The sequence below is a fragment of the Lactuca serriola genome, chromosome 9 (assembly GCF_051521515.1).
Source record: "Lactuca serriola cultivar US96UC23 chromosome 9, Lser_US96UC23_V15, whole genome shotgun sequence".
In the NCBI taxonomy this organism is placed as follows: Eukaryota; Viridiplantae; Streptophyta; class Magnoliopsida; order Asterales; family Asteraceae; genus Lactuca; species Lactuca serriola.
Window position 1 is genome coordinate 104,327,943 of NC_136416.1, and position 19,697 is coordinate 104,347,639.

A 19,697-nucleotide genomic window follows, 5' to 3' on the forward strand; every position below is an offset into this window, starting at 1 on the left:
AATATCATTGATGAAGACGATCACGAAATTATCAAGGAATGGGCGGCAGACTCGATTCATGAGGTCCATAAATGCAGCGGGGGCATTTTTTAGACCGAAGGGAATCACAACAAATTCGTAATGATCGTATCGATTTCCAAAGGCATTTTTGGAATGTCCTCTTCTCGGACTCGAAGTTGATGATAACTGGATCTTAGGTCTATTTTGGAAAAGTAACTAACTCCTTGAAGCTGGTCAGATATATCATCAATCCAAGGAAGTGGGTATCGGTTTTTGACAGTGAGCTTGTTTAATTCCCTATAATCGATGCACATTCTGAAAGATCCGTCCTTTTTCTTGACAAACAAGACCGGAGCTCCTCAGGGTGAGAAGGTTGGTCGGATGAATCCTTTGTTTAACAACTCACTTAGTTGGCTGGATAACTCCTGCATTTCGGCAGGAGCTAACCTATAAGGTGATTTGGCAATTCATGTGGCTCCTGGTATTAGGTCGATTCGAAATTCGACCTGTCTTTATGGGGGTATTCCCGGAAGGTATTCTGGAAATACATCCGGGAAGTCACATGCCACTAGAATGTCTTTAATTTTTACTTCTTCTTTGGTTTTATCCACAACATGAGCGAGGAATGCATATTTTTTCTTGTGCAGACACTTTTGTGCTTTGATGCACGAGATAAGACGGAGATTGGCACCAGGTTTGTCACCATAGATTATTAGAATTTCGTGATTGGGGAGATGAAGGCGAACGACCTTCTCGCGACACATAATATCAGCATGATGGGGGCTTAACCAATCCATGCTGATTATCACATCAAAATTCCTAATATTTACTGGCATCAAATCTATTTGGAATGAATGATTATTTAGTGTTAATGTGCATCCTACATAAACATCTTTGTTTGTTTTGGTTTTCCCATTAGCCATTTCCACCGTGAAGACTTCGTTGAGCTTCTGGGGTTGTTGATTTAGTAAGTGTTTGAACTCATTGCTAACGAAGCTTTGCTCGACTCCGCTATCAAATAAAATGCATGCATAAGTGTTGTTAAGTAGAAACGTACCAGTAACAACCATTGGGTCCTGAACTGCTTCACCTTGACCCAATGTCAATACCCTCCTTGATGTTCCTGCCCTTTGGTTTTTGGCTTTGGGGCAATCGTTCTTGAAATGACCAGTTTCTCCACACCCATAACAAGTGTAACCGGCCCCAACATTGTTATTGTTGTTGCGATTGTTGTTGTTGTTGTTGTTGTTGTTGTTGTTGTTTGACTGATGGTTCTGTTGAGGCTGAGTTCTATAGTATCTTGCGGTATGACCCCTTCGATTTCAACTCGTGCAATGCATCTCCCTGGATTCTCCATGATGGTGAAAATTGCATTTGCTACACTTGGGTAGGGTCCCTGAGTATTTTTTTGGGAGCAGTTGATGTAGATGAGACTGGAGCATGTGGTGTTGAGGTGGCTTGAGCAGTAGTAGCGTGGACTGCTACTGTTTGTTGCTTCTTTGATGACTCTGAGTTTTTCGCCCTTTATCTTGTTATTCCTGCCTTTCTTGTTATCACTTTCCTTTTTAACTTCAACTTCTCATGCTTTGACACCCTTCTTGTTTCCATGGTCGTATAACTTATTGGCTAGCCTTTTAGCATTGTCATACGTTCCAGGGTTTGCTGTGATTACATTTCCTTGAATTGGGGAGGTCAATCCCCGAATTAATCTTTCAATCTTTTTCCCTTCAGAGGTGATAATTCCTGGACACAAGAGTGACAACTCACCAAACCTTGAGATGTATGCATCAATGTCAGAGTTTTGGATTGTGAGATTCCACAGTTCTTGCTACAATTTCTGGATTTCTCTCCTTGGACAGTACCCGACCATCAACATTTCCTTGAGCTCCTCCCATGGCATAGCATTTGCCACACGAAGTGTCATGGCCTCCACATGACCATTCCACCAAGAGAAAGCTTGATCAACGAATGTGCAGACCGCAAACTTCATCTTGCACTCCTCGGGACATCAAAGATCTCGAATACCGATTCCACTTTTTCTAAACACCTTTTCAGAGTTATCATGCCTCCTGTCCCGTTGAAGGTTTGAGGCTTAGCGTTTGCGAAGTCCTTGTAGGTACATGTTCTGGTAGTTCCTTGGTTCATCTCGTGGTTTGAGCTTCCGGTCCCTTACCCATTACCTCCACCATTGTTTCCGTTGTGGATATGAGCCAGTTCTGCTGTAACTGCGGCTGAAACTGTTGCTTGAAATGCAACTGAGTTTATTTCTGGTGGAGGCGGTGGTGGTGGAGTTGCGTTGTGGTTTCCGCATGTTTTTCTTCGAGGCATCTTTCTGTCATGGAACGGAAAGATGTTGAGTACCCAGTGTATTTTAGTTTCACGATTTCATGATTATAGAATGGTGTCGGTGATTGGGTTGTATAAGCAAGTGAGTGCATACAATCAACATGTAATAATAGTAATAGAACACATAACAGATAACAACATCATGAGAAAATATATAGCCGTTTTCATTGATGATAATCTTTTGAGTACATGAAAATTTGCCTACATAAGGCATACAATACATGAAGTGAAATAAAATCCGACAGAGTAACGACTCCATGAGTAGTGTAATCACTTAATCATGTAGTCGATAGTAGATAGAGTAGTGCATAAAGGAAAATCATAACGGTAGTAAGTGAATGGGTACTAGTTGCGACGAGAAGGGTCTGGTGGTGTTGACGTCGATGTAGATGCACCCTGTAGTCTGGCTAGGTGGTGCTCGGCGGCCCGAAGCCGGGCTTCCAATGCGGTCCGGCGCGCCTGGTAGTCCTTGACTACCTCATGCGTCATCCTCTCCGCGTTCTCAACCGCGGCCTCATGGCAACCATTTGGCCAGCGGTTGCCTGCGCCTGCTCTCCAATATCGCATGTCCTCCTTACTATCACAAGAAAGGCTCAGTCGCAGGTCCACCGTGACTCAAGTCGTAGTAGTCCCGGTTCATACCAAATGGGGGTCGCACCCCTTGCTGGCAGCTCCATCTCTAGATGTTGTGCGCCCATGGGGGTGTAGGACCATTGGGGCCCATGCTGTATGGGGGCACCTTGGCCATGTATGGCGGATTGATGACTTCGGACCCCATGTCCGAGTCATCTGCATTGTTGCCATCAGCCTCCTCCTCGTCTGAGTCAGCTACCGGTTCTGTCGGTCCTCCTATAGGCTATTCCTCGGGCTCTTCCTCTGGCTCTAGCCATCCACCATTCCCCTGGTTGGGGAAATAGGGATCTCCATGATGGTGAAATTCGGCCATAGTGTCTGCACGAGCGGTGAGAAACATGTAAAGAGAATAGGTGTAAATAGCTTCTTCCAAAATACTCCTATAGTATTTTAATTGTTTATGTTTGAGTTCCCTGAAGGTTTTGGATACGAGGTAAGTTCTAGATCCATTTCCCAACATGATCACTCCCGAAGACATGTTGGTCGTATTTTGAACAAATATAGTTGATCATGCTATATTTATCCCCATTACGACTACATAACTTTCCGGGTTTAATCACGGTGTTCAATTTCCTCCAGAGACTTTTAGTGTTATAATTTTAATGCATGCTTAGGTATTATCTTATTCAGAGTGTTTTAGTCTCATTGTATTTATAGTTGCATATCCTGTATGATTAGATATGCCAGATCACTATAAACAATGCTCTGATACCAATCTGTCACACCCCCGAACCAGACGGCGTAATCGTCCGGGGGTTTGTGCGTGACTTCGTCCTTGTAGTATCATCACATAGTATATAATTGAAACATAACATCATCATCATCATCATCATCATCACCATCATCATCGCACATGTAATATAGCAACATACATTGTTTACATCGAGTATTGTGTTTAAATATTACATGCCAAAATAATATAAGTATGATGAAACAAAATATAACAACACATCCATTAGTTGGTTCAGCTCAACTTGCTTCAATGGTTTCCTGAGAATACAAGTTAATTTAAAAATGGTCAACATAAAAATGTTGGTGAGTCCATAAGCATATTTGAGAAAATGGTTTGTACAACTTTGTACTCACAAGAAAATCCTATTTTTTCTTAAAATAGTTTAGTATATTTGTGTCCGATCTTGTCTTATTGCATGTGTGTTTTTGTTTAATAGAATGCCAAAAGTGAATGAAGAGAATGTCCCCAGACAACCCTATGTTGCCTGTAAAAGAGAATGCTGGTAAGTCAACCCCCGAGGCCGAGTACCGGCGCGGGTATGTTCCCGAGTAATCCAAAGAGAAAAGAGAATGGTCTCCCGTAAATTTATAATGTTAATTCCTCTAAGTGAGTCGTTATAACCATACTAAATAATGACAATTTCGCCTATCTTGGCGTTGTTGAATGCCAACAGAAAATAGAATAAGGTTTTTGTCACCCTAGACTAGTGTAGTCTAACTGTAGCGAACAGCTCAGGTGTGGGGTGTCATCCCCGTATAGATCTATACACAAACCCCTGCTCTCCTTCCAAGAGACTCTGGTTATAACTACAGGCTATGATCGTACACTCAATAGGTGTCAACCGACACGTCTCACTAGATCCTTAATCGAATTTATGCGAAGAGAAACATATAAAACTCATTCCAGGCCCAATGAACCATGTAAGTGAGCAACTATTGCCCACTAAACATGTAAGTCATTTTCAGGCCCGAAAAGAATGAGATTATATTACATGGGCCCAAAATATATGTAAAAGGACAACTAAGACCCATTTCGCATGTAAGGTATTTACAGGCCCAAATAGTACGCAAATAGTATCAAGGTCTGTCGAGCATGTTAATGGGTGAGGCCCAATAAACATATAACGAGTATTCAGGACGTATCAAGCATATAAATGGGCCACTAAGGCCCAATAGCCTGAAAATGGTAAAAATTAGCCCGTTTGTTATTATTTTGCTAGAATTAGTTCAATTATTTACTAAAATGGCATAAAAGGCCCACTTTTTGGAAAAATGACATTCTTGGCCCATTAAGCCAAAAATTTATACTTAAGGCCAAATTTTTGTAAAATTAACATTTTAGGCCCCTTTTTGGACAACACTTGTATTCAAGGCTAGTTTTTTGTAAAAATAACATTTTAACTCACTTTTTTCAAAATATCATTTTTAGCTTGATTTTTATAAAAATATACATATTTGGCCCATTATAGAAAATTTTATCTTTTTGGCCCAAATTATTATATTTTCGCAACTTTAACCCTTCTTATCAAAAATTTATATTTTTGGCACAACTTTCTTGAAAATGACATTTAAGCCCACAAAAGATTAAAATTACAATTTTTGGGCCCAAAACAGTGAAAATCCCAATTAAGGCCCATTTATGAAAATGTTTACATTTTTATTCCTTTTAAGGTCTCAAATGCGAGATTAGCCTTATTTAGCAAAAAATTCCATTTGAACCCCTTACTAGTCGTGAGTTACATAAATAGCCCATTCTTTTGTCATTTTGTCGATTTTAGTCCCTTTTATGAAGTTTTTCCTGACTTTAAGTAACTTATATGTATTTTAAACCCTTTTCTTGTATGATAAGCTGAAATAAGTGTTATGTTATTGATATGTGCATATTTAGTTATATATTTAGTTTAGATTTTCATTATTTGTTAGTTAATTATTTACATATTACAGACAAAAAGGTACTTAATAGTGTTTAAATTGTATTTTCAGTCCAAAAGATATGCTCAGAAGCAAAAGGAAGAAGGAGAAGCAGTTGGAAGTTCGGGAGTTGAAACAAAGAAGAAAAATGCCAAAAACAAGAAGGACTCGACGAGTCAAAGCCTAACTCGACGAGTCAGATCGAAGATTCGCGGAGCTCTAGAAGTCATTGTCGTACACGGATTTTTAATGAGGGACTCGACGAGTTGGGACCTTGACTCAACGAGTCACCCGTGTTTCCAGAAAATATAAATAGGGACTTTGAGATCGAGATGGGGACTTCTCTGGAACCCTAGGAGGCTCAGATTGCGATTGAAGGTGCTGCTAGACCGGGAGAAGCTGAGGATTCAACCCTAAGTTCGATTTTGAAGAGGATTAAGGCAAATTCTAGTTTATTCTTAGTTAAGCTTTTGATTGAATCATGATTGAACTAATTAAATTTTTTTTTGAATTTGTTTTTACTGCTATTATGAACTAAAACCCTTATCTTCTGTTTAGGGTAGATGATTTTGTGAATATGGATTGATTTTATGGTTAGGATTAATTTTAATTGCTGATATTGTTTTGTTAAGCTTGTTAAAGAACCTCATATGTTAATAATAACTATTTTCTTTTAATAAATCAGTAATTAAGTTGTATGAACATCTCTTAGTTATTAATTTCATATGATTTATGTGACCACATAGTTATATGTCTAGGAATAACGAATGTGAAACTAGAATCAATTAGAAAATAGGTAAGTTAATACGTGAGCTTGTGTGATACACCATCAACAAGAGGTTAATTGAACCACCAATTTAATTAACCATTACAAGTCTTACTTAACCCAAATTAATTAACTAGGGAACTTATTAATTTAGACAACTGGCCACTGCTTGAATTAATCTGTTTTCTAAGGATTATCAATAACGAACGTGAACCTAATCATCTCAATCGGTAGCCAATGAAAAGTTAATCCGATACATTTACCATAAAGTCAACCATAGGATCAAATGATTCGAACCTAAACAGAAGTCCTCTTTATCATTCAATTTAGTTGAAATTTAGTTGTTTAGCTTTTAGTTGTTTAGTTAAGTGTTAGTTAAGTTTCTAGTCTTGTAAAACTAGAGAAAACCTTACTTTTTATTACTTGTTCTTAGATAATATTAGTAATTAGTATAATTTCTATTCCCTGAGTTCGATACCCTACTTATTCAACTATACCACAATTGATAGGTCCACTGCGTTTGTGTGTCTAATTCATAATTAAAGAGTAGGATAAAACTTAGTTTGTTTATTAAATTTTCGCCAATATCATCATCTTTTAGTAGATCTTCAAGTTCATGAAGCTTACAACATATAAACACATATGTAACTAAAGAAAACACACAAACTCATGCATAAACACATAGATCTACACAAACAACTTGTATTCTCCCCCAAAACAAAGTAAAAATCAAAAATAGGGGGTATAAACTCACTTTTCTTTGAAGTTTTCGGTTTTTGGTTAGGAAATGAGGAGATCTCGGCCCTAGATGTGTTCTTGAGATGCTTTGCAAACTTAGGAGGTTCTAGGAAACATGATTCACAAAAAACATGTGTGTAAGAGGAGTGATTTAGTTTAAAATGAGGTATATCCACTTGAGTTTGTATGATCTTACCACAATGTAAAGCTTGAAGTCATCCTCTTGAAAATACTCCTAATACTCACAATTTTCTTGAGAAAAGAAGAGTGGAAGAGTGTTGAAGGTTGAGAGAATAAGTGTTGAATTTGAAATGGTGAGTGAGGTTGGAGAGGGAGAGAGGCCGAGAATTAGAGAGATATAAGGGAGGGAAAGGGTTGACTTAAAAAGAGGGTGATTTGATACTTGCTTGGATACATGCACTCTTGCATGGATATCCACTAGATATTGATGAGGTGTCCACTCCATTTCTTCCCCATTTGTTTTGCTTTTTTTTTTGTTTGTAGGCCGAGAATGGGGAAAGGAAAAGAAGAGAGGAAAACTTTGGGCCATATTAGCTCATGTTTGACATTATGTGGCCCAAGATGAGAATTTTCGGCCAATTGGACCCTTACGAGGGTTCACAGCCTAATGAAGCCCAAAAATATAGTTTACGGACCATTAGGGCTTATGAAACCATGTACGGCCCATCATGGCCCATTAGAGATAAGATGAATCATTCTAGGCCCACATGACCCAAAATACTTTAGTTTCATGGATGTGGGTCCAATTAGAGCCCAAATTGGGTTTCTTGGCCCAAAATAGTCAAATTGAAAGTTTATTGGTCCATTAGGCCCAATAAGAGCATCCTAGTCCATAAAACTTAAACCGGGATTTTTAGGGTTTTCGACCCATAGTTGAATATATGGAATGTATTGTATTAGGTTTTGAACTTCACTCAGGAGTTTGGCTTCAATTTGGATGGTTTCATTTTAGCATATAGCATGATATTCACTTAGAGAAGAAAATCTTGCAATAGCTAATGTTTACATGAAAATAGAATCTTCTAGCTAAAAATGCTAGTTGTGACAGGTTGACACCCTCGCCTGTGGTTACTAGCTACAACCTCCGTCTGACTAGTCGAAAAGGGCGATAACTTCTTATTCTTTTCCCTATTTACGACGTTGATGAGACTTACAACACAACCCCTTTGAAGTGCTTCGCAGAGGTTGATTCAAGTCACATAGCTCGGTTATAAACTTGATATAGCCCCAAAATTCACTATAAAAAGTAATTGCATAAGATTGAAATATGATTTATACGTTGCAAAATATTAGTACGAGTTGAAATATGATTGTATGTAGTATAAAGTTATATACTTAGATCATCGACTAAGTGTCAATGTATTATTTAAGTAAAATAAACACTTAATAATATATAACACAAAATTATGTTGATGTTAAACTTATGTTTGTAAGTTAACCTATATCCATACTTGTACGAGATTAAAAGTACAATTACACCTAAGTCAGGTCAACACTTTTCATTATTATTTTATGCTTTGAGTTATAAAAGTAAAGTTTTTATATAATCTAATAGCAACGCACTTTTATATAAAATTTCACTTTTAACAATATACAAAGAGTCAAAACTTGTGGAACTCACCAACAATTTTTTTTGACATATTTTAAAACACATGTATTCTTAGGAACTTAGAAACTGGAAGTTTATGGCATGCATTTCATGGAATATACTTCCTTTCTTTCCTGTTCTCCTATATGTTATTTTAAGTTATGTTTTGCTGAACCTATTTATGTATTATCGTGTTTTCATGGATCCTAATGATGTAAATTTTGAACCCAAATTAATGGAAGTATGTAATAATGTTTAAGGTTTTGTATTATTCACTATGTGTACGTTAACTGTGATCCAACGTTGGCGTCTGTGACAACCCCAATTTCACTGTAAAAAAAGACCAATTTGTTTATGCTTATTTAAAAATCAGAGTATCCTTTTGAAGAATAATATTGCGAAATTTGTTCCAAAAATATGATAAAGATATTATCAAAGCATTTCCGAAGAAATGTGTTTTAATTATATTAAAAATGTTGAGATGTCATCGTCAATACAGTACATAAGCATAAACAAAAATAACATAGGCCTTACAAACATCTATTGTTCTACTGGCCTATAATCCATAAATCTCTCATCTGATCATCACACCGGTTCTGTTGTGTCACTATCTGTAAAACAAGAAACTGAGTGGTTCATACTTAGGAGCCTAGTGAGCACATAGGGTTTTCAACCCACAATAATTAAATTCTTTATTTTCATCAAATCATTCAAACTGATTACCCGTCCTATTATCCTCACTTTCTATCCGTAAAGCATCTAATTAAAGGGACCTATCATAAGGATTATCTTCGGGATAAACAATAATGCTTAGGGGATTCATCAACAATATATATCGGTAAGGCAACCATGAGGGGGATGGAGTACACCTGGTGAACACGTACTTCAAAAACACCTACATGTTGTGAGCCTGTCAGCGTTCCACTGGACTGTCTAGAATAGCCTGTGGTCGTTATCTATACTCATTTAGACGACTAGATCATCTTTAAAATCAAGGCCTCTCATCATTTATTTCATCTTTCATCACTATATCATCTTTCATCTACCCGTATTTACCCAACATAATTATATGTATAAAATAGATATACAGTTTAAATCAAGTATAACAAGTATAAATCGTTCATCCAACATAGATATCAGGAACATAGATAATATGCACATATAACATTTAATTTATATTAAATACTTCATACCTATGTGTAAGATGAAAGTAACTATGCACTCACTTGTTAAAGTGACGACTCAAAATTCGGGTAGCGCTTTGCTTCTAATAACTATCTTTTCCTTTGACGTAACCTAGTGTCATTATCACTAAGTCTTAGTATAATATTTATTGCGACTAATTATTAGTGTATATTCATCATTAACTCAAAGTCTACTTCGAGATCTATCAAGTAAGGAACAACAAGGTAGGATTATATCGGACATAGGGTTCCATTTGGTATACAAAATATACTGTTTGGAAATCCCACTTTAAACACCTCACTAAATCCAGCCTAGACAACATCCCCGTAAGTAGATCAATCAGCATAACGACCTGGAACCACTAATAAATCTTGTTTATAGGTTCATAATAATGATAATGAACTTAAACATACGTTATACTTAAAGTACAGTAAGCATAACTCAACTTACAAATGGTTTAGCGAGAACCTGGACTCTGCGCGGGCATAACTTTTAAGCTGAAAGCTCTACTTCTTGGGGCTTTCTGGCACTCCGAGGCTTCGCTACTAATACCTAGGAAGTTCTAGAGGAAAGTATGGGGGCTTTGAGGGGGGGGGGGGGGGTTGGGCAAGAGTTGGATAGAAAGGTGTGAGGATTTGAGTGACAATCGACTTCTATTTATAGGTTAGAAGAGCCCCGTATGCGGGGCGCACTCAATCTCTACGCGGGGCGTACGCAAGCTACATGTCGCGATCAGGTGGCAAGCTGCGGGGAAGAAGGTGTGGTCTTAGATCATATCACGTGTTGATTTCTGGTTAATCCGAAAATTAATTATCCTATAAAATCCATAAATTTTGCATACGAGCTCCGTTTTTGACGTTCTTTATATCCACGCGTAGCTATCGACGTGATATACAACTTTCTTTTAGACTCCGCCAGCTAATTTGACTTTATTTTTAAAGTTATATTTTAACAGACTTAGACAGTTAAAGTCTATAAAAAATTCATAACTTTGTCATCCGACGTCCATTTTCGACTGTCTTTATATTGTTGAGCTCCTATTAATGAGATATTCAATTCACATTCAGATTGTTTCAGCTAAAAATCGACCGATCTAAAATTCGGTTTTCGGGCTGTATACTGCTACACTGAATCTTAGAAAAATCATAACTCCGTCTAACGAAGTCAGATTTGGACGTTCTCTATATGGACACTCTCGGTTTAACCTCTACTACGACTTTTGTTTAGATCGCTAAGGCCAAAATGTATTTCGTCAAGAATTTACTTTTTACAATACGCGGAGTCGTGCCGGTTTAATCGCAAAACTTCGATGGGTCTTAACTTCTTCGTTATAAGTCGGATTTCAACGTTCCTTATATCTCCAGAATCTTTGTTATGACTATTTCAAATTTCTTCAAATATATTGGGTTTAATTATTATTTTATTTTAGATGCGTATTTTATTCATATTTTAGTATATCGTTATAAGCACATATATTGCACATAAATCACATAATACCCAAATAATTCTTTTTAATTACATAAAATATGTTAAAATTGTTGACCCTAACTATTACATCATAATAATAATGCTTAGCCAAAAACGCGGATGTTACAGCGTCACAACCCCGACGTTTCCGCCATTGACAGGGGTGACAAGAAGTGATTTGGAATGCTTAATCCGAAGTGGGTATTTTTGATGGTTTTTTTTTTTTTTTTTACTAAAATGGCATATTTTTGGGATTACTTTTGATAGCTCGGGTTGATTATTACCTTTGGAACTTTTTCTATATTGTTACATATCCTAGAGCCCATCATTGCTTAATGACCACGGAAGATTGGAGTTTTTGGATTTCGTCATCATTGCTTCTTATTATGATGTCACGGATGGACTTCTTATTTGCTAGATGCTTTTTGAGATTTTAGATCAATTCCGAACTTTGAGGGGAAGAATGTTTGATGAAAAGTTTTTCATGGAGGATGTCAAAGAGAAGACTTAGAAGACCCATATTAACATGTGGGTTTTATGCGTTTGAGAGAGAGAGAGAGAGAGAGAGAGAGAGAGAGAGACTTGTACTTACACCTCTATATATAGTGAATGTCATATCATTTGTAGAATGTGTTTGAGAGATGTAGTCATAAAGAATAGTGATTGGAGTTATTTATGTGGACTAGATCTAGATCCCTTTTTGTAACTCATCAACATGATCAAATATATCTCTTAACCACTCATACCATTGTGTCGAATATGTTCTAATCATTTCTGCATGTCAAATCCGGGTTTTCATGTCCCAACACATATCTAACCATTTTAGTGAAATAATAGTTCTAAACATCTATAAAAAGTATTATAACAAGAATATCTTAATGGATTAAGAGGTTATTCACAAAATCAACATATTAACCCACTTATTCACTTAAAGCTCATTAGAAAAGGTTTATGGGTTTGGTTTTCAAAGCAAACCCATTAAGTGCTTTATACTAAATAAATTGGCTGAAAAACACAATAACATTCAACCACTATGAAGTAGTGGTCACATGGTGGTGCAATGGTGATCATAGGAAGCACAAGACACTTACACCAAAGCTTAAATCCATAAAAGAAGAAGAATGCATTTATAGAACACTTAGCCAAGGATCTTGAAGCAATCTTGACTTCACCACCAACCAATAGTACCATGGGGATGATGTGGTGATTTTATGATAACCACTACTGCCGACGGTGGTGGTGGTGGTGTGAAGTGGTTGAAGTAGAAAAAGAAGACATAACCGACAAAGGAAGAAGATGTACCCACTTATGGAGATTCTAAGCAACAACACAACAACAAACCACCCTTCCCTTTCATTCTCCTTCTCTATCTTTCTCCCACGATGGTATGGTGGCGGCGGAACTCTGGCAACAAGAGGTAGCAGTTGATGTTGGCTTTAAGAAACTCCGACGGTAGTAACTTCGGCTGGTGGAAGTGTGCATTTGCTTGAAAGACTACTTGAATGATATGGAACAGATAAATTATTAGAGTTGAACAAGAAATATATAAACAATGAATGATTAATAAACAACTATCATGAATAATCAAATCAACTATGCTGCTGACAACATAAATGTTATGTTTCATGTTTTTATGCTTGAATATGTACATACTTGTTTCATATGAAAATGTTTATAGCTTAACGGTATCTGATATTGCCCTCCCTCCTAAAGGTTGATGGTTCAAGTCCTGTCGTGAACATATGTGGATTAAGTAGTTTATGAGTATATTAGATTTTCTATTTAAAAAAAACATATTTAGTTCACGTTATTTGTATTTCAAAAAATCAAAAAATTTATAAAAATGGTTCAGTCTTTTTGTTTTCTTTTTAAAAACGATGTTGCCCAATCCAATCCCATCCGAGTTGTATAGGTTCGGATACTTTTTTTTTTTTTTTTTTTTGGGTTTGAACCGGTTTGAATCCAATCCATTTTCTCCTTAAAACGGTTTTGACCATATTAACTTAAACCGAATCGGTTTTCGATAAAAAAAAAAAAAAAACCGGCTGTTAGCCCATTAGGCCCAATGATCGTCCATTCAAATTTAGGCTCGCAGATTCAAAATTAGGCTCGGGTTCTGCTTCGATTTCTAGCACCTGCTCTCTTCTACTGTTCTACAGTACATCTAGTTGATTGTATGTGTGTGTGTGTGCGAGAGAAATAGAGAGACCGTGTGAAGTGTAAGTGTGTGTGAGGGAGGGACTTGAAGCCTGAAGGTTGATGTTACGGATTAGGGTTTTCAGTGTTCAAGATCATGGAAGGTGGCTTCGTGCTTGAGGGTATGTGCTAGCTCATTTGGCTCTATTTCTTCATCAATCTGACTATTTTCATTTGTAAAGAAAAAGATTTTATGCCCTTGCAAAATCGAACATTTGATTTTTACGAAATGCGATCTCAAACCCCATGTTTCCATTTGAGATTCCAGGGTTTTCTTCGTGAAATTCAACGGCCAATACTGATTTCCAGTGCGAACTAGGGTTTCATTTTTTTGAATTATTAGTCCTTCCTTTTAAACTCGCCAATATTCCTCAATTTTCAAAAATTTCAAGATATTATCACAAGTTTACAGATATAAAATTACGAAAAATTTTCTTGCGTTTTCCCATTATTTAGTGACGCATTTAAGATAACGCCAGCTCTAATAGCTACATCGAATTCCGGGTTTTTGTTTACAATTTAGACTTCGATTGTTTGTCTGAACTAGTTAAATAAATTTCCATAAGTAGTGAAAAGATCAATATTGCTCGTATTAGATGACAAAAGCTAAGATATTACATAGAGTCTCCCCCAAAAGATGCACATGTTTGGAGTTAGTGCTATTCTGAAGTTCTAGTTTTTTGTGTACCCTTCTACTTAGATTCTTTTCTTAATATTCTGCTCATTTTATTGTAAACCTTCATGATAAACTAGATAAGCCTAAAGTAGAGAAAATGGCCAAGGATTCTACTGGAGCTTCAGGGAGGAAAATGCTTGCTGACATAAGCAACATTCAACAGAAACATAGCACTTTGACCCAAGATAAAAAGTCTCTTCCAAATTCAGCTATTGTGAAAGAAAAATTTATAGAACAGCTCCAAAAGGTACTCACCTTTGCTATTCTGGCACTTCTCAAACATAAAAAGATGAATGTCACCTTGGTTTTATGGTTTCTCTCATGTTTAAATGTTGCTTACATGATTCTATGTTAATATAATCCAGGAAAATGCAGCACTTAAGAAACACTTAGCAGAAAAAAGGTATCCTTCATTCCTTCTCACATTAGTGACTTTATAAAAGGGTAAAATCCACTCTTATCCATGGTTATATAACATGAAGCCTCATTTATGGTTGTAGAGTTCATTCAGTTATGAAAATTACTAAACTAACCTTTACAGACTCTAACATGGATACATAACTTTCCTTAATATTGTTGCAGTAGAATTATTGATCTCAGTGGAACTGAATTACACAAACTGAGGGTTACTTTACAAAAGATGCAACAACAGAATTTACAGCTTGCTCAGTCAAATAGTCAACTGCTAGCGGTTTGTTTGACTTTTTCATTGTCGTTAACCTTTTCAATTTTCCATTATTTTCAATTAAGTAACATATTTCATTAACTTTTGCAGGAAGTAAATTCTGGGAAAGATAGGGTAAGTAAATCTCATTCTTCATACAGTTATATGGTAAATAGGTTCTTTATGATTAATTGATTATATTGAAATTTGAAAACCCTTTTTTGTTTTTTTAGCTAAAAGACATGCAACATCAACTTGGATGCAAAAATGGTGTTCTTATAGCAAAACAAATGGAGTTAGAGGTTAGTTTCTTGATCTTTCTTCATCAGCAAACATAACATGCTTAGTGTCAACAACCTAATGCTGATTTTTTTTATATCAGGGAAAAAGGAAAACCAAAACATGTCAAACAAATGATGTTAAGGTTAGTTTTTAATTCTCCTGAGTCACTTTATAAAGGCCTCATGGGTTAAAACTTAAAATTACTTAAATATTTGTGTATTCACTTGTAGAAGATGAAAGTATCTGAGAATGAGGAGAAAGGAGTCTGTAATATAGATAAAGAAGAGCAGTGTAATAAAAGCAGAAGGCAGAAATCCAAAAGTGAGTTTAATTTGTTTTGTTTTTATTAATATATTTCATCATGATGTGTATATCAATTTCTAAAAATTAATTTATTCTTGTTCATATTTGATTTTAGGTTTAGGTTCTTCTGTTAGAAATGGACAAGATAAGGGTGTGGGTGACAATGGAAGGTTTGTGCACAAATTCCTTTTTTGTATTTCTTCTTAATACAAAATTTATTTAGCTTCTATTAGCAATTACATATGTAGAATTCAAAAATAAAATGCTATATTTGGGTAGATTTCTCAAAATACAATGCCTTAATAAGATAAAAAGTGAAAGTACAATGCTATAAATAGTAATAGAAAGAAAGAAAAGTAGTGTTTGAAAAATCTACCCAAATAGGTCATTTAAATAAAAGGTTTAATTTCAAAAAAGACCTCATACTTTGATTAAACCTCAATTCTTTTTCCTGAAAAAAAACTTTGTATTTTTTCATTTTTTCCGATCTGGTCCTTTTAGTCATTTTTCTCCAAAAAAATTGTAAAACATGAGGGTTTTTTCGAGAAAAACTAAAAAAGTTGGGGGGTTTATTTGGAAGCATTTAGAAGGTTGAGGGTTTTTTTGGAAAAAAAAATTTCATAGATGAGGCTTTTTCCGAAAAAAATGAAAAAATACAAGGTTTTTTTCAGTCAAAGGTTTAATCTGGAAAAAACACAAAGTATAAGGTATTTTTTGAAATTAACCCTAAATACGAAAGTTTATTTGTAAAATTCCAAAAGTAGAATGCTATAATTGGTTAAATTTCTCAATCTTAAGTAGGAGGCAATCTGCAAGGTTTATTAAGAGGGAAGAAGCAAAAGCAACAGAAGACTTATTTGATACAGACAATGTGGATCTTAAAGAGGAGGAAGACAGAATGCAAGAGGATAATAATAATAATAATAATAATAATAATAATAATAATAATGATTCAAATTGTGTGGTTTTTGTTAAGAAAGAAGAAGAAGAAGAAGAAGAAGAAAGAAGAAGAAGAAGATCTTCTATTAGTTCAAGGCCTTCACGTGAAGCAGTTAAAAAGATTCAGTCTTACAAGGAAATGAGCATTAATGTTAAAATGCGTAGGACTGAATGACTGAATACATTCAGATGTATGTTCATGTTGTTATATCTACTACACTCTTACTTTTGCTTATTAAATGCCTTTCTAGATTTTTTTTTTTTGAGGACAATGTGAAATAGCTTTGATTTGTGGTTGCTTAAAGTTTGTTTTTGGTTTGAATCTGGTTTAGTGGTTGTAAAAAGCAATTAAAATAGCAATTGAATACATGGGTCTTATTGAAGTCAAAATATGCATGTGCACAAATTGGAATTTTCATTCGATTAGACAAAAGTTAGATTGGTTTGATATCATTTTTGCTGACTAATAATGTTGTGATTTTAATTAAATTCACGTTGTTGATTTGAAGTGGGACAATATTTAAGATGTATTTCTATGGGTTGGAACAATATTTTTCTATCTTTAACAAAAAAAAAAAAAACATGAATTATGTTTCTTGGCTATTTGGATGTATCATTTAAGGAGTGGAAGGCCTCCTCCAAATCTATTATGGATAATAATTTGAACAAGTGGTTGATAAATTCATGGTTTTGAAAACCATAGTGGACCGATTAATTCGAAAAAAATGGGTTTTTAGTGTTTATTCAAGAAAAAAAAGTTAAATATGAAGACTAAATATTTGGAATTTCAATTTATAAGAAAAATGAAAAAAGTATTGAATTATTGATTATTGAAGTGTTTATTTAGTTTTTAAATTTAAATAAATAATTTAAATAATAAACAAAGGAAATAATTGAGTTTTAATTTAGAAATTTTGAAATTAGAAAGAAAATTATATTAATGAAATTTGTTATATAGTTATTACAGTTATTATATTTAAATAATATGTGAAATTTAATAAAATGAAAAGATAACCATAAAATGGCATGTGGAAAAAATTTAATTTAAAATAACCATAAAGTAATACATGACAAAATGAATGATAATATAACATGTGGAAAAAAAGATTTTTATTATTATTATTATTATTATTATTATTTCGAGTTTGCTAACAAAGTACCAACATTTTGTTCTTTTTTTTTTGAATCAAGCTAATTGAATAAACCAATAAAAAAGAGAGCTTGTATGAAATGCGTTTCAATTTTTTTTTTCTATGAATTTTGCATTCTTTAGTTTTAAAGTTAGTTATGATGTAATAAATATGTCATCTAGTTTTTTGAACCAAAACATTGGATAAAACCAAATGAGCGAACTTATATTTGAGAAACGATATTATACATGTTATTGTTAAAATTCGATAGCTAAAATGTTAAAGCTAGTTTTGATGAATTGGTTGGTTTTAGATTTTTTTTTGTCCATCTCTATCAAAATAGATGTTTAAAATTCTTTGCATGCTCAAAATCTCTAGTTTTCACAAGACCATAGGATTAAAAATTATACTTTACCCCAATTTATAATAGCTAAAATATTTAGAAATTTAAGTGAATAAACAATTAATTAAAATGTAGTGGAAACCGTTAAAAGCTTTATAGAAGATTTGGTTATTTGAATATTGGATGTAAAGTCCTTCCCAACCCCACAAATATTCTAGTCTTGACATTTTCTTTCATTTTATTGTTTTTAGTTGAAAGGTCCAATAACAATTAGTCATCTATGCAAAACAACAAATGCTATGTTGTCTAGCAATCACAGCTGTACATGGTTTTGTGCGTGTGTATTCATTTCTGATGATTTTGACTTATTTAATTTGTGTAGAAAAAAGAAACGATAAAGAATTATATTACTTTTATGGTTTTATATTTTCCTAAATTCGATATTCATTGTTGACAAGCTCATAATCATATTTAATTAGATTGTATATCTCATCGCAATATTTACTAATTGATTATTTATTTAGTTAATATTATTAAAAATCATATAATCTATATATATGAAACTTTTTACGTTGGATAAATGATTTAAATACATTTTATATTTATTTTGTTATTTGTGTATAGTTGCATTTTCTTTTTATCCACAGTCAGCTGCCTTTTACTTTCTGCATAAATATGTAAGCTATCATTGAGTCCTAAACTTTTAGCCACCTCACGCTTAAGAATTATAAGCAATACAATATGATGCCCATTCACATATGTATCATTTTATAAATGATTTCAAAAACCAAATCTTATAAAGTAATTAAAATGGTCATTTTGTCCGACCATAAATCAATGTTTTAAAAATCGGTTTGACTAGGACCTGGAAATGATAACGATTTAATAACGACCATTTTTCTTTTGTCAATTTCTAGAATTGATCGAACTGGAAGGTTTTTCAAAAACTGAGTTGAACAAACCTGTAGAACCAATAAAACCCATTTGAACCAGTTTATTGGACTTGAATAGTTAGATTGAATTTAGCTCGTTAAAAACAATTCATTTCCAAAACAAATTGAATAGTTTGATCGATCAAGTTATCCAGAGTGTACACAAATCAAAGGCCGATGACGCACACTACTACTGGACATGAATTGAATAGCTTGATCGATACTTCTAAACTATTATGTCTAGGACTTTATAATATAGATAATTATGATAAGGATTTTTATTTATGGATGGCAAATTCTTGGTTTTATGTAAATATGTTATGCAGGAAAATTTAAAATACATAAAAGTTATGGAACTAGTTGAACCAACGGTCAAATTGGTTAAACTGAAAACCAGTTTCAAATAAAAAACCAGTTTTTAAAACGTTATAAAGTAAAAATAAAATCTCAAATATAAGATTTTATTAAGTTCATATAATTCATATGTTTAGACAAACTAGACTTTTATAACTTGTATTATTATGAATAATGACAAAATTATGTGGAACAAATATAGTTAAATTACATGCAAAAACTTGAACATACGAAGAAATCGAACAATATCAGATTGAGATGTAAGAGTAGAGTTTTTTCAGGTAGAAATAATTTTTTGGGAAGAGAAATTAAATATTCTCTTACTTTTTATTCATAATTTTCTTCCTACCTATTTAAAATGATGACAAGTGTACAAATTTAACATCTCATTCAAATTTAAATTAAATTAAATGACACTTGTCATCATTTAAAATAGGTAGGAAGATATTAGGCATAAAAAGTAGAAGAATATTTAATTTCTCTTTTGAAAA

The 19,697-nt window shown here is 34.2% G+C and overlaps 1 protein-coding gene across 4 annotated transcripts; it reads left to right on the forward strand.

Annotated features, from left to right (window-relative positions):
• Nucleotides 1–13,488: 13,488 nt before the first annotated feature.
• On the forward strand, nt 13,489–16,837 carry LOC145074725 (SHUGOSHIN 1-like). Of its 4 annotated transcripts, none has more exons than XM_079021061.1 (10): nt 13,489–13,705; nt 14,337–14,506; nt 14,625–14,662; nt 14,842–14,950; nt 15,035–15,058; nt 15,157–15,225; nt 15,306–15,347; nt 15,439–15,526; nt 15,624–15,678; nt 16,307–16,837. In XM_079021061.1, exons 1-10 carry the CDS (start codon nt 13,681–13,683, stop codon nt 16,620–16,622), a joined length of 936 nt encoding a protein of 311 aa, XP_078877187.1. In that variant the 5' UTR covers nt 13,489–13,680; the 3' UTR covers nt 16,623–16,837. The 4 variants fall into 4 exon arrangements, with proteins under 4 accessions (XP_078877187.1, XP_078877188.1, XP_078877185.1 ...); XM_079021062.1 differs by having other exon boundaries at nt 14,845–14,950; nt 15,436–15,526; XM_079021059.1 differs by having other exon boundaries at nt 13,491–13,705; nt 15,436–15,526.
• Nucleotides 16,838–19,697: the final 2,860 nt, after the last annotated feature.